Source organism: Armigeres subalbatus, chromosome 2, assembly GCF_024139115.2.
Source record: "Armigeres subalbatus isolate Guangzhou_Male chromosome 2, GZ_Asu_2, whole genome shotgun sequence".
Taxonomy (NCBI): domain Eukaryota; kingdom Metazoa; phylum Arthropoda; class Insecta; order Diptera; family Culicidae; genus Armigeres; species Armigeres subalbatus.
Genome location: NC_085140.1, coordinates 159,909,129 through 159,924,816, shown reverse-complemented (window position 1 = coordinate 159,924,816; position 15,688 = coordinate 159,909,129). Strand labels below are relative to the sequence as shown.

Below are 15,688 nucleotides of genomic sequence, written 5' to 3'. Positions count from 1 at the left end.
GATTCAAACATATTACCATTTTGGAAATAAACATGTATATTTTTGAAGCAAATGGAAGAAATTTGTATCCGTGTAATATTTTGGTTTTGAGAGCGAACGAGTAGCTATTACTATCCAAAATATCAAACGAGGCCGTAAAAATAGGGTCTGATGTAATTTTTAACCACTTTTCCGCAAGCTTTAATTCTTAATAAATTCTTCTTCTTATTCTTATTGGCATTACATCCCCACACTGGGACAGAGCCGCCTCGCAGCTTAGCTCATTTAGCACTTCCACAGTTATTAACTGCGAGGTTTCTAAGCCAGGTTACAATTTTTGCATTCGTATATCATGAGGCTAACACGATGATACTTTTATGCCCAGGAAAGTCGAGACAATTTCCAATCCGATAATTGCCTAGAACGGCACCGGGAATCGAACTCAGCCACCCTTAGCATGGTCTTGCTTTGTAGCCGCGCGTCTTACCGCACGGCTAAGGTGGGCCCCAATAAATTCATAATAACATTGATTCAAACCTGTTCTAACCACAGCGGCAAATAGGACAACCTTCACAAAGATGTTGCAGGGGTAAATAGTAAAATTATTGGTTTGCATAGTAAGAGGAAGAGTTATTTATCACAAGGCACGTATGGAGGTAAAATGAACACTTGTATCAAACTTTCATTAATATTTTTATAAAAGTTGTGCAATTGGGTTGTTTAGGGGTATACATGTTTTTACATATTCTGAATCTGCATAAAAAACTGAGCCTAACCCCAATTTTTCAGAATTTTTGGAGCCCCGGAACTATTTTTAATTTGCATTTTAAATTTATATGGGACTAAAAATTTGTTCTTGTGCTGCATGGGCCAACTGTCATTCTATGAATGTTAGTGTCATTCTATCGATAAAAATGGCTTATTGTTTGCTATACAAAAATGAAAATAAAAGGTTTACACACAAAATAAAAAATATGTTGGAGATCAGAAAAGCATGCTCTTTATGTTAAACTATAAAAAACCTCATATTATTCTCTGCTCAACAACCCAATTGTGAAGCGGAAGTTCAAGAAACAAACCATATCAAATAACCAAGATAAAACTTGGAATATGTAAATTTAATTTAAAAATAACTGATATTGCTGATAACTTTTTTTCTTCCTTTTATTTTATTGATAGTTAAGAACTTTTCAAAAGTTATACCAGATTTTTCAAAAGGCTCTCATAATCTCAACTAGTTATATATACAGTGCTAGAGTTAAAAAAAAGAAAATTAAATGTTTCAAAAGGGTTTTAGAAGCGATGTTCATTTTACCACCAGGCAGTGTTCATTTTACCCGCACTATATTTGTGCATACGAAATTTCGATGTTTTTTATTCCGATGAAAAACTATATAAAACAATGTTTATTAGCGAAAAAAATTGTTCATAATATGAGTTAAATTGCTGAACCAAGTGGTAAAACTAGCAAATTATCCTCGTTTTATGATTGAATTCAACGCAAGTTCTTAACGTGTTCATTTTACTACATGTTCCCTTAATCTATCACCTATGGTATAGTTTCGAATACATTGATGAATAAATCCGGTTCAAGATCATTTGAGAAATAGCTGAAATAAGGTCATTTTTTAACGCTGTTTGACCTTCCGAAGGCATCTTCTTCTTCTTTGGCATTACATCCCTATTAGGACATTGCCGCTTCGCTGCTTAGTGTTTATTAAGCTCTTCCACAGCTATTAACTGCGAGGTTTCTAAGCCAAGTTACTATTTCTGCATTCGTATATCATGAGGGTAACACGACGATACTTTCATGCCCAGGGAAGTCGAGACAATTTCCAAACCAAAAAATGCCTAGACCAGCTCTGGGAATCGAACCCAGCCATCCTCAGCATGGTCTTGCTTTGTAGCCGCGTATCTTGCCGCACGGCTAAGGAGGGGTCCTTAAAGTCATCTAGGGATGTCCAACAAGTTCATGTGACATTTCATTATGGTATGGTAGTGAAATATCCTAAAAATTATTGAATAAGCCGAATTTTACTATTTTTTGATTGACAGCGTCCTGATAAACTGAACGCCCATAGAAACGCAAAACACTAGAATGATAAAACTACATGAAATAAGTAAGAGACCAAAACATTTTGAAAATCGGTAAACGGGCTGCTGAGATATAGCAATTTGAACTTTTTTTTTTTCAAATCTGATCTCGATATTCGGCGTGTTAATAAAAAATAATCAACATATTCACTCCATTTAATTCCATTACGTTTTGTTATCTTTGCAGATACGTATTTCGACCTCAACTGTGAGGTCGTCTTCAGTGTCTTGTAGTTAACACGACTTAGGGCCGATGTCCACGTAGCGGTTTTTACGCTGCGTGCATGCCGCGTTCACTCAAGGTACCCAGCATCAAATGGAGTAATGCACACGTGAACGTGTGCACGACTCCATTTGATGCTGGGTATCTAGCGTGGACACGGCGTGCACGCAGCTTGAAAAAACGCTACGTGGGCATCGGCCCTTAACTCGACAAGTCGAGTCAAGTACAAGACACTGAAGACGACCTCACAGTTGAGGTCGAAATATGTATCTGCAAAGATAACAAAACGTAGTGGAATTAAATGGAGTGTACTAAACTCGTCTTAGACGGTTGAATATATTCCACAAAAAAGAGCTTAAAATATTTTTTTATGAAAAAATAATCATTCATCAATAAAATGCAAATTTGAACAGGACATTTCTTTCTTCTTATGGAAACAACATAATCCATTATGGAAAAACAACCAAGACACTGGGCAACATAATTTTAATATATAAAATTGTATGTTTGTTATAATAGAACTTGTGCAATTGATAGCAATATATTTCTCAACAAACAGAATCATCTTTTTCAACCTGATCTATGCGGTCCTCCAGCTTTGCTGGAATCTTGAAATTTTTTCGTACTCGAGCATTGTATCGCATGATAATTGGGCTTAGCTTCGGTGGACTTTTGTACGCTGCCAACTGTTCCAGTTTTCTTTTCTGGAGGCTAACGGGTTGTCCGACGCCCGGGGAAAAATCAGTCGGTGTGGCTGGGCCATTCACATTCACACTGCCCAAAACCGATCGCATGGGAGTGGTTGCGGAAGCGTAGCGTAATGGCGTACTAAAGCTGTTGGCACGTGAAAGTTTCCTATCATTGAGTTCTGCGATTTTAGAGTTACACTTTTCGAAAAACACTTCTAAATCTAAATCTTTCATGGTTGCGTGTACTTGTTGAAACTCTTCAACAAAATGCCTAGACTTCGAATGTTCACTAAAGGTAGTATACTCAGTTGCGAAAGCAGTTGGAACTGCATTGAGCGCGTTGACCGTACGCCACTGCAGATTTGATATGCAGAGTACAGCTCGTTCCTTGACAACATCCTCATATGCGTATTCTTTGATACCAGACCAAAAGTTCACACAAAGAAAATTCATTCTCAAATCTGTTAAGTACACAGTTTGGAATTTTCTGTTTTCTAAAAGTCCAACTTGGACGACAATGCCTATGGTATCAAATTCATTGAAAATTGGACGGAAGCTCGAGTATTCTATATCGACTATTTTTGTGAGGGTCCTCAATAGTTGCACTGGAACTTCATCTCGCTGAATGTTCAAAGGCCTAAAAGAACTATTTTTTCCTGCAGTTAATTGCACTTCACCGTTCCTTGTTCCATTGGCAGTAGCATTGATTATTTCTAGTATTTTTTGCTCTTGAAACAAATCACAATCTTCCGGTGGTCTCCATATAGACAAAAGAAGCACTTCTTCGGGCTTCCGTGCATCGGCTATGCGTAACTTTAGCAATGAGCTTACTTTGCGTTTGCTGCTTTGACTACTCATACGTTCCTTTACGCGGCGATTAATTTCCTCAAGACATTCTTCCTGCTTACGCCGCTGGTAATCCATTATAGCATCCCGTTGGGTACTACTGAGTTCTATCTGGAAGATAAGATTGATGGAATTAGATTAGAAGATGGAATAAATGTTTTTCAGTCATGTTTACGGCTTTTTTAAAAATGAGGAACAAATTCCGAACAGATAATATTGAATAAATGTCTATGTGCTACAAAAGAATAACCAAGGCCATTGGTTTTGTCATTGTTAAACAATAAAAATAATTAAAACCGCGAGCTACACTAAAAATATTTACCGACAATTCTCAACTGATAAAAACCCATTTGTTTTTACTATCAATTCCCTTGTATAGAATTTCTGTCGTTACGTTATTATTTACTTTACCTCGATGCAAGATAAATCCAAACCGGCTTTAACCAGTTCCATCAATTCACCGGTGCTCGTAGCATGCGTCAGCTTGTGGATTAGACTACTTCCATTCGTTAGAACTTTCTCTGCGTTAACTTCCTTCTGTACTTGACTAAAAAGTGCCTGGATGTTCTCAAAGCGATTGCTGTCGTTTTCGAATGCTCTGCGCCTCTCCACTCGTTCTGAACGCAAGACTGCGGGATAATAAAATACTTAATTAGAAACTTTCAAAATTGATTGGATATCAAGATGTGAATTCACCTGACCCTAGAGCGTCCCTCTTAGTCTTATCAACGAACATCAATGGATACACTCGAAGTATCATAACATTTAAACAAACGACGAGTCCACCACGGTCCAGAACAGTGTTACATGATATTACAAAACTCGATGGGACCTTATACAATCCAAGTCGGGTATCCCATTTCGTTCTCCTAGTCGAATTGGCGTGGATTTTCAATCTCACATCGACTGGTATTTCCAATGGAGAGCATCCTTCGCTGAGATTCATCAATTCTGCTCCCTGAATCATTAATTTAGTTCCGATGGCTATTTTGCCGTCAAGCACGGCTTTCGAGAGTGGAAAATCTAATACTGTTCTAATGGGATACCAGCCGTCGCACAGTTCGATCTCAACTTCGAACGGGTCCGATCCTCTGAATATTCGTGATGCAAATAGAACCATTCTTTTACTCGAAACGTCGTCCTTTTCTAACATTTTTCTTATCACAGATCGTTTGGCATTATCAATTTCAAAGTGGTATCGATACATAAGTTGATTGAACACATTTCCTGGCGTTGTAAGTGATTGGAAAATATCCGGAAATCTACGTTGCATCGATGTCAGTTTCATCAGAATCCACACCCAGCTGTTTTCGATCCATCCACGGGGAAGCAATGCGGGGTCAACACCGGGAGATGCCAAAAAGGCTGACTTAAGTTCGGGAAAACCTACTTGGCATCGATCATTAAAAATTAAACTAGTTGTAGCGCCTGGATCTCCGAGTAAAACACCGTCCGCGTTTTCGAGACATTCAGCTTTTCTGCGAAAAAAAAATGTGAAAGAGATAGATATCACGACTCTGGTTTTTGCCTTTCTCGTACAACAAAGTTGTACCAGCATTTCGCTCCAAAAGCCAAATTTTGATAGGAGGCTCGGAGACCCATACACAGTGGGCGCAGCAAGCCAAAAACGTGCGTTTTTTTGTTTGCGTGCAAACGGTTGATTTTACATAGGTGGTGTCTTCGGAAGAAAATTTTACCAAAAATTAAATTAAATAAAAATTAAATCTTTTAGAAGATTAGGGTGACCTAAAAATTCGCCTGTTAGGGTGATTCAAATTTTTTTTTTCATTTTCTTTCAAAAAATTTGAGCCGCTAAAAAATTAATAGAGCTTGAAAATACAAACAATTTCGTAGAATATACCAACTTTCTATCTTTTAACGGTAGCGAGTTATGATGAAATTTAAAAAAATCGTATCTTAAATAGACCTGTGCGCCGGTTATTTAATCGGCGGCAGCGGCGTAGTGGTAACTTTTGCCCCGGCGGCGGCGGCGTCACTGCGGCGCGCCGTTGGCTTTTATCGGCGGCGGCGGCGGCGGCGTGAACCGGCGTGGATGAAAAAAAAATTGGCTTAAAAAAATTAATTTTAACGCGGATTTTTTAATTCACATGGTTTTGATTCACACACTGAGGAAAATGGACGTACGATTTTCAATAAAACGCCTTATGGAAATTTGCCACAAGGAATCGGTATGAATTTCAATATGTTGCCTTATGCATGATGATTTTCATTCAAAAAAGTAAACTGCCGTAGACTGGATTCGAACCATGGACGTCGGGGTCGGGAAGCCGGTATGTAGACCAAACGCATATCGACGCTCGGGTATTCGAAGAGGTAACTGCGTATAAGAAGCACTGATGGTGGAATAATCAGTCGAATATTCATAAGGCGCCGGTTATGAATTTCGATAGTCCAGTTCGCTGAGTGCACGGTACGAATCGCCCGTATAAAAATTGATGATTAAAATTGTAATATTCTATGTTTGTCGATCATCAAACAGCTCATTCCATAGTAAATTATCAGTGACACTAATAAGTATTTGATCTCAAAATGTTATTTAAATTAAAACTATTATGTTATTGTCTGATTTTGATTAATCAAAATTTAACGACGAATCCTGCTTCACTTTTCGTAACCCTTGAGCAGTATTGAGAATCAGACTTCAGTGTCATAGGACTAATTTGTTAATATTTTTTCCAAAAGTTTTCCCAATTCAGGATTTTGATAAACTCCAGTCGATTTACTTCTCAATTTATCTAAATTTCAGGAAAAAAAATCTAACTATTATTTTTTGAGTTACATATACAATTGGGCAAGGTTTGAGTGGCTGCATATCTAGTATATTTAGAGAATTTGCAGTGCTACTTCGTTCACCTGCTGTGACCCTTGGATCCTGGAAGGACATTCACGATGGAATCCACTAATGACAACCACAATGGACAGTTTACTCCCCACATCGCGTTCTTGTATAGACAAATCGCAATAGATGATCAACATAACTTAAATGAGCTCTGGCTGAGTAAATGGGGGCACGATTAAATATTTTCCTCATAAAGTTGGTAAAATATTCCAAAAAAGTTCTTGGTGGAGTTCCTGAAGGAATTTCCGGAGGAAACTACGATTTTTTTCTAAGTTTCATTAAAAATTCCTTTGTAAAACCCTATAAGAAATTCTGCGGAAACTCATATAGGCATTTTTTTCAAAAACCATTAAGGTTCTCGTTGGGAAATTCCTTTAGTAAAACCATAGAATATTCTTCCAGGATTTCATTCGCAAATTTATTAGGGAATGAAATAGTTTCCGAAAGAATTCCTAAAACAATTTCCGAAGAAATTGCTGAAAAAATCTTCGAAGGGGTTCAGAAAGAACTCTCCGAGGCAATAGCGAGAAGAGTTTATATTGACATTTCTGACAAAATTTTTGAAGAAATTTTCGAAAAAAAACTTAGTGTAAAAATACTTCGTCCGAACTTGGCCAACTTCAGTATTGATCCCAAGAATGACTTCCCACAAATCATACCGAGGAAATACAAAACCGAACTTTTTTGCTTGCTAAATATAGACTCGCTTATTTGTCATAGGGAACAAAGGTTTGGACACGTAGGCCTTGCTTATTATATGTATAGGTATTTTATAATTTTGCCCGGTAGCACCGACTTCAAAAAATAGTTAACATTAAATAGGGAACCGAAGGAATTCCCGCAGAAAAATCAGGAAGAATCTTTTCAGTAAATTTCGAAAAAAAAATTCTAGGGAATTCCTAGAAGAATTTCCGAATGGTTCTCAAAAGTAATTTCCGAAGAAATTTCTTTGAATTAATTTCTGAAGAGATTCCCGAAAAAAAAAATGGAGAACGTTCTGACGGAATTATTGAGGGCCTTTTACAAATTACGTAACGTTGAATGGGGAAAGAGCGGGTCAAGCCATACAAAAAATAAACCTTCTATACAAGAAGTGTTACGAGAGGGAGGGTGAGGGTCCAAAATTACCAAATTTAGCGTTACGTAATTTTAGAAAGAACCCTTGAGGAAAATGCCCAAAAAATTCTTCCTAAAGTTACCAAAGAATTTTCAAAGGATTACCCGTATAAATTCCCAAGGAATTGTTAAAGGTAGTTCTGCAAGAATTCCAATGGGAATTTAAGGAAAAGTTGTCAAAGAACTTGCTTAGGAGCCTCTAGAGGAATTTCTAAAAAAAAATCCAAATTCTAAAAAAAAATCCGAAGGAATTCCCAAAATAATCCTCCGTATTAATTTTAAAAGAAATTCCAAAGCAAATTTTCAAAGACTAAACATATTTCCGAAGGAATCTGTGAATGAAATTCTGATGGAATTTTTAGAGGAATTCTAAAATATTTTCTGTCGATATTTCAAAAGGAATTTGCGAATGATTTTCGGGAGGTATATCCGGAAGAATTTCTAAGGGAATTACGAAAGAATTCCTAAAGGATTTTAATTAGTATAAGCAATTCCTAAAGCAATTTCGTGCGAAATTTTCAAAGGAATTTCCAAAAGAACGAAACTTAACGAATTTCCTAAGGTTTTTTTTTTAAACGAAGGAATACGTGGAGGAAATTCTGACGTAATTCCTGAGGTAAATTTTAAGGAATATCCGAGAGAATTTCCAAAGAACTTTCTGAAAATCGTTTCCGGAGGAGTTTTTGTAGAACTTTTTTAGACAATTTCCTAGGGAATTCTGGACGAATCTTCAAACGTATATCTGGAGGAAATTGCGAATAAATTACTGAGAAAAATTCCAAAGGAATTCTTGAAGAAACAAAGGAATTACATCAGAAATACCACTTGGCATTTTCTCTGAAATCTTATTAGGAATTTCTTCGCAATTCCTTTTGAGAATTCCTTCGGAAATCATACAATCCTTCAAAAATACCTTTATCGATCACTCTAGAAATGCCTTCAGGAATTCTTCAAGGAAGTGTTTTACCTTTAAAAACTCAAAAGCTCCTTTAGGAATTATTATCAAAAATACATACAGGTTCTCTTTTGGGAATGCCTTCAAAAATTTATTTGGAAATTCCTCCAGAATTTTATTTCTTAAATAATCAAGAAAATACCGCCGGTAATTCCTTCGGATATTCCTCCAGGGACTTCTTTGAAAGATTATTCGAAAAACCTCCGAGAATTGGGTTGTTTAGCAAAGAAAATCATGAGGTTTTTTATAGTTTAACATAAAGAGCATGCCTGATCTCCAACATATTTTTATTTTGTTTGTAAACCTTTTATTAACATTTTTGTTCAGCAAACAATAAGCCATTTCAATCGATAGAATGGCACTAACATTCATAGAATGACAGTTGGCCTATGCAGCATAAGAACAAATTTTTAATCTCATATAAATTTGAAATGTAAATTACAAATAGTTCCGGTGCTCCAAAAATCCCGAAATATTGGAGTTTGGCTCAGTTTTTCATGCAGATTCAGAATATTTAAAAACATCTATACCCCTAAACAACCCAATTCCTTCGGAGATTTCTCCAGATTTTTTTTTCGGAAAATCTTCCAGGAAATCCTTTGAAATTTATTGAAAATGAAGTTGTTTGCGATGTAGCTACTTATTGAAAAAATAAACAACCAACACTAAAACACTTTCGGAAAGATGAAGGCATTTTCGAAGAAATTCCTGCAGGAAGTTCCGGGAGAATTCCCGGAAAATGTTTTAAAGGAATTGCTGGAAGAAGTTCTGAAGAAATTCCTTAGGCAAATTTTGAATGTATTCCTTATAGATATCTAGAACATTTTTTCTCCAGGGATTCATGAAATAATTGCTGAAACAATTTCAAAAGGAAAAAATTCCGAAGAAATTCTCAAAAAACGAATGGAATTTTTTAAGAAATTCCTTAAGAAATTTCCGCAGGAATTGCTAAAGAAATTTCAAAAGGAATACTTTAAGGACTGCCTAAAGGAGAATGTAGGAATACGTGGAACAAAATCTGAAAGCATTCCTTAAGCAATTTCCGAAAAAAAAAATCGTGAAGGATTTTCTGAAGAAATCCATAATGAAAATTATTTAAAAAAATTTCGGAGAAATTTTGTAAGGAATATCCAAAGGAATACCCAAACAAATTTTAAGAAGAATTCCTAAAATAATCTTCTAAGGTTTTTTAAAAGAAACTTTTCGGAGGAATATCTGGAGGAATTATCAAATACATTTCATAATTTATTTCCGAACTAATTTCTGGAGTATTTTTCGAAGGCATTCATAAATGAATGTTTAAACGATACTTCTTCGAATATTCTTAGAAATTCCAGGAATTTTACAATAAGGCTTTTATAATACAGTATTAAATCATTTCAAGACAATAAAATAAAATAAAATTTTCGTAATGTTAGAAAATACCTGACGTTTCAACTAAATACTTTGACTAAATACTATGCAGCGAGGCGACAACGCCCCAGTTCTGGGTTACAATGGCTGTGAATATAAGCGTTTTTAACTGATGCTCAGCAAGTGGTTTTGTCAGTTATATTCAGAAATTGATTTCAAAATATAAATGACTTACTCGGGATTCGGAACAAAAAAATCGGTAAAGCATTCACAGTTGGAATTTATTTATTTTGCTAAATCAGTTTGCCTTATAAGCCAACTGTCTTAATAGCAGAGATGTCCATCTCCTCAGTGTGGTGAAAAGAAATTTTAATACACTCACACGCACCGTTCCATTTGAACGGGAGCGCGCCTCTTACGTTTGAATTCACCACAGCTTTGGAGAAGTGTATGATAAAAGAAGATCGAACAAAATGAACCGAGCGCACAATAGGCCTTTTCATGTGACACTGCCGAGGCTGCACTTGTTTACAACAGTTGAACAGGCCCGCAATCCCGAACCTGTCAGAACTGTAAATTGACGATAAAATCACCTGTTTTTATACGTCTCGTGAAAAGGCCCATCAACAGCAGAACAGTGCAGTGTGGAAAAAGGGCCCTAAAACGCACTGCAGTGAGCGCTGATAAATACGCAGCCGCGCGCACGGCCGTGTATACGCGCCGGTGATATTTCTGTGTGAATATTACTGCTGAGCTAATAGAATTAACCGAGCAGTTCGTAGCGAATTTTTTTAGGAAATAATATTGAATGTTCTTAAGTCTTTTGTTTTTCAGCTTAATCCATTTGCATGTAAAGCATTATGATTGCCCTAATGAATTATTTTCTCCCACGGCACTTTATCGGTCATACGAAAAATCTAATTTTACTGAAAATTTACAAATTCTATAACTGCCGTATAATGCAAGGCAAGTGGGTTGGACAAGACGCTTGAATTGAACTCGAATTGAACGTCTAAACACCTCCATTCAACTCACTTGAACGAAAAGCATCGTGGAACATCGTGGAATAAAAACCGAGTTTAAACAAATCTCGGGTACTTATTCAAAGGGACGTATGTGATTTTGTAAACAAAGATTCAAACGTCGATTTGTCCAATCTGATAGCACTACCACGCAAACCATCACCACAGACAGGTAGGGGAAGCCTTCGGCTACCTGTTGTTGGTGTTGGTTTGCGTGGGAGTGCCATCAGATTGGACAAATCGACGTTTGAATCTTTGTTTACAAAATCACATACGTCCTTTTGAATAAGTACCCGAGAAATGTATTCATGATCCCCTTAGTGGACATCAAACCTTAGAGGAGTGTACTAAAGCGCAAAGGCCTGCCGAGAATATTAATCATTTTCCCACATACATATTAAGAATTTGGAAATTATAATGAATAGTAAAATTCACGTAAATTTCACTAGTATCACCAACCACATAGAAAATTAATCTATTTTACGATTCTTGCGACTGACATACTGCGACTCCATACTCGATTTTTCCAGTTTTCAGGCCACGCACAACATTTTTGTTGAATCCCAAGCATCTGAGCAAGGGTCATAGTGCCTTTCGTATCACGACCAAGTTTTCTCTAATTTAGCTAATAAATATGGGGTAAATTGGTTCGGTGTTACATTTTGGGTAAATTATTTTAATATTGAAATACTTCAAAAAAAAATCATTGTCCATGTTAAATTATGTATGCAACAAACTTCACTGCATTTGAATAACAATCCTTCTGTAACTTATGATATTGAATTTGGAAACTAAAAACACGCTTGAGAAATCACATCAAGTCACCCAATAAAAAAGCCAAAAATGGCAATGTTTTCCCCACATGGTATTGCGCTACATATTTAAGTTCCAATGCAAGTAGCTGTAACATAAATTCTCTAGTAAGCACAACGAAGGAGTACAAAGTACAGAGGAGTTTTGGCAAAAAAATTTCGCTATTTTTAGTTTTTCAGACGGTGCCGGGAATACCACCCGCAATCCCATATTTTTTATCAAATCTCTTCGAAGCCTACAGAAATTCCATATATGTACAGTGGCCTCGAATACCTACAGGGTGGAATTGTGTTTGATAATCACAACATAGGATTCATTACTTCTTGTGATATTTTTGAAGGCATTTTTAAGGTAAGGTTCCATTTACGCATTGGGGGCCGTACACAAATTACGTAAGCATTTTTCTGGGTTTTTCAACCCCCTCCCCCCATGTAAGATTTTTCCCATACAAATATTTTTTTATTTATATGGAACGTAAGAAAATGGCTAAGTGGTAGCCATATGACCACCAATCCCGACCATTTAAGTACCGACTGCGTTTTTATTCCAAAAACAAATGGGTGAAATTAAATTTAAAACCCTGATAAATCCACCTAGGGGTAATGGTGCCTTTCTCGTATATTCTAGGAAATTTTTGGGTATCGGGCATAAAAGTATCATCGTGTTAGCCTCATGCAAACGAATGCAATAATTGTAATTTGGTAATCCCAGTGGCAGTAAGGGGTCGTACACTAATTACATAAACATTTTTTCTGGGTTTTTCAAACCCCTTTTTCCTTCATATAAGATTTTTCCCACTTAAATGATTTTTCGTTTATACAGTAGCATTGCGAGCAAAGGCGTAGGATTGGCAATCCGGAGATGGCGAGTTAGATTCTCGGTCCGGTCTAGGATGTTTTCAGGTTGGACACCCTGGGCATAGTGTATCCTTATACTTACCACACAAGATACATACTCATGCAATGGCGGGCATAGAAAGCTTTCAATTAATAACTTGGGAAATGCTAATAAAATACTAATTTGAAAAGTAGGCCAAGTTCCAGTTGGAATGTAGAGCCATTGAAGAAGAAGAAGAAGAAGAAGAAGAAGAAGAAGAAGAAGAAGAAGGGTCCAGATAATATCTCAGGTAATAAAAACTACGAACACTTTGAATTTAATAATACTTTTTGTTGACCGCACGAAACAATACACAATTCGAAGAAAAATAAGGTGGTATTAAAAAGTTGTAGGAATTGCTGTAACCCGAGAAATTTTATTGAAGCCGATACTGAATAAAAGGCGTGTGCCTTTGGGAGATGGCGAAAACCAGGAATATACTTAGCGAAACTTTAATCTAAAGTAGCCTCGAATATAAGAAATATGTATCTGCATAAAAAGAGTGCTTCATTTCTTGTCAATAGGAATGGAGTGAGGGGTCTCCAGTTAGCCGCGAGCAAAGGTATAGGATTGCCAATCCGGAGATAATGAGCTCGATTCTCGGTCCGGTCTAGGATGTTTTCGGGTGGGAAACATTCGCGACTCCCTGGGCCTAGTGTATGCATTGAACATGCCATAAGAGGATAACCAATAGTAAAGTTAACGTTGTCCACTGTATCCGCATGATGATGGAGAGTGTTCTTATCTTTATAATGCATTGGTTCAATTAACTTGTAATCTCTGAAGAATTGAATAATATCTACATTTCATTTTTTGGGGTATCCAGTTAGCTTTGCGAGAAAAGGCGTAGGATTGCCAATCTTGAAATGACAAGGCCGATTCTCGGTCCCGCCTAGGATGTTTTCAGAAGACATGATAACAATATGTCTTTATTAAAGAAACTTGCAGCCCTTAGGCCTTGGCTGACTCGTCACTGGATAGCGTGAAACATTCTCGGCTCCTTGGGCACAGTGTTTCCATTGTACTTGCCACACAATATTCATGCAGTTGGCGGGCAAATAAAAGCATTTAATTAATAACTGTGGAAATGCTAATAAAACACTAAGTTGAAAAGCATACCAAGTTCTGATTGAAATGTATAACCATTGAAGAAGAATAAGATAAGTAACAGCTACATTTATTTGATGAAAACGATAGTTTGACTGAATGTATCCATGTTAACATTATTCTTCTATTCATCCAGCGTCTGACCATCTATGGAGTAAAGCTTAAATATTCATTAAAATGAAATTAACACTCGAGCACGCGTGATGTTGTATTTTGTACAACATTTATGAAAAAACGAACAGTGGGTAATGTCTATGACATAACCGCTAAGTGGACGTAGGACTTGACTTGACCATGCCTTTAAGATACATAATATGTCCAAATTTCTCACATCAACTATTTTGGATAAATAATCGGCGTTGCATACCATTCCTTGGCAAAATATTCTCATCAAACCGACACAGAAATCAAATCTACCTCGAACAAGAATCATCAAAAAAAATTCAGGAAGTATCTGTCCGGTCACGAAATATTAGCCTCGACAGTGGCAACCTTCCCACTGAAGGACTGCCTGAAATAAACCACAAGTTGGCTCAGCAGGGGATGTAGACTGTATCTCAGCCCTTCCACTGAAGGGCCTTCTAATCCGTGCGATAGCGACTGAAGGAGAACATTATTTTTAACTCTTAGAGCCTTGAAAAAGGCTGTTTGCTTCAACTAAGTGCAAAAAGTAAGAAAACGATCTTTTCAAATAACCGCGAATTTCTAGTGATGGTATAAAAAAGACTGAATGCTCTGCGAGCGAATGCACTTTTCTTTTATACCTTATTTTGAATATTCTCTGCTTCCTAATTGGTGGGCCAATCAGCTAGTGTCTTGTATCCCGCTTCTTTGTCAGCCAAAGCGTCATTTCTATTTCCTAACGGGACTTTTCGCTAGATACAGGCCAATAAGCCGGGCAAGCGAGCTTAGAATTGCAGTTCAGGTGGGAAGTACGTGTTCTTTTCTGAGACAACATTGTTAGTAGTAGAAGGAAGGAAACACCCGGACATGGGATTTCGGGTGATAAGATTTAGAATTGGTAACATGGGACGATCATTCAGTCACGTTCGCTTTGTGTGCGGTCAGTAGCAAACAATGTTTATCTAGATATTTCTTGATCAATGCCAAAAAATCCAACATTTGATGAAAAATCGATTGATAGTTTATTAATGTTTTAGCTGTAATCGGTGTTTTCTTTATCCAAATAAGATTATGTGAGAGATTTGGACATCTTATAAATCTTTAAAGGCATGGTCAAGCGAAGTCCTTCGTCCACTTCGCGGCTAAATCAGAAAAATTATCTACTGTTAGTTTTGATGCTATTTATGAAAATCACGCATAAAATTTTATCTCTAGAATATTGGATTTGGCACCCAAGTACAATTTCTATCCCGAAGGGTATTGAAAGCATTGATATTGATCTCTATTATTGGCTCTCTGAAGAACCGTTTGTTTTTTGGACATCATGTGGCTTTTCTTCAGCCTGTCTCGGCTCAGCACCGATGCCGGCCGGTCTCGGCTCGACTCTGCTGCTGCTGCCGGTATCTGCTCAGCATTGCTGCTTTGTCGGGTCTGTAGGGTGGACTGCTGATGTGCTGGCTAGGTTCCGGACGATGATGGTCGCTTCGATGGTGTCGAGCCGAAAAAGCAGTCGGTGCAAACTTCATTCCCTACTAAAAGTGCTGTTCAATCGATGATGCAGTTGCTTCGCTTGTCCCGGTCAGAATGAAAGGAAAAAATCGCGTTGCGCTATTTTATGGCTTCTCGGCAGAC

The 15,688-nt window shown here is 37.1% G+C and overlaps 1 protein-coding gene across 2 annotated transcripts in view; it reads right to left on the bottom strand.

The window, feature by feature from the left end:
• Positions 1 to 2,745: 2,745 nt before the first annotated feature.
• LOC134211095 (uncharacterized) overlaps positions 2,746 to 15,688 on the bottom strand; it is a 32,206-nt gene continuing 19,263 nt past the window's right edge. For both annotated transcript variants that reach the window (XM_062687706.1, XM_062687707.1), the window contains exons 4-6: positions 4,528 to 5,309; positions 4,243 to 4,460; positions 2,746 to 3,942 (exon numbers count right to left, since the gene is read on the bottom strand). In XM_062687706.1, coding sequence (XP_062543690.1) covers positions 2,845 to 3,942; positions 4,243 to 4,460; positions 4,528 to 5,309 — 2,098 coding nt within the window. In that variant the 3' untranslated portion in view covers positions 2,746 to 2,844. The remainder of the gene's footprint in view (positions 3,943 to 4,242; positions 4,461 to 4,527; positions 5,310 to 15,688) is intronic.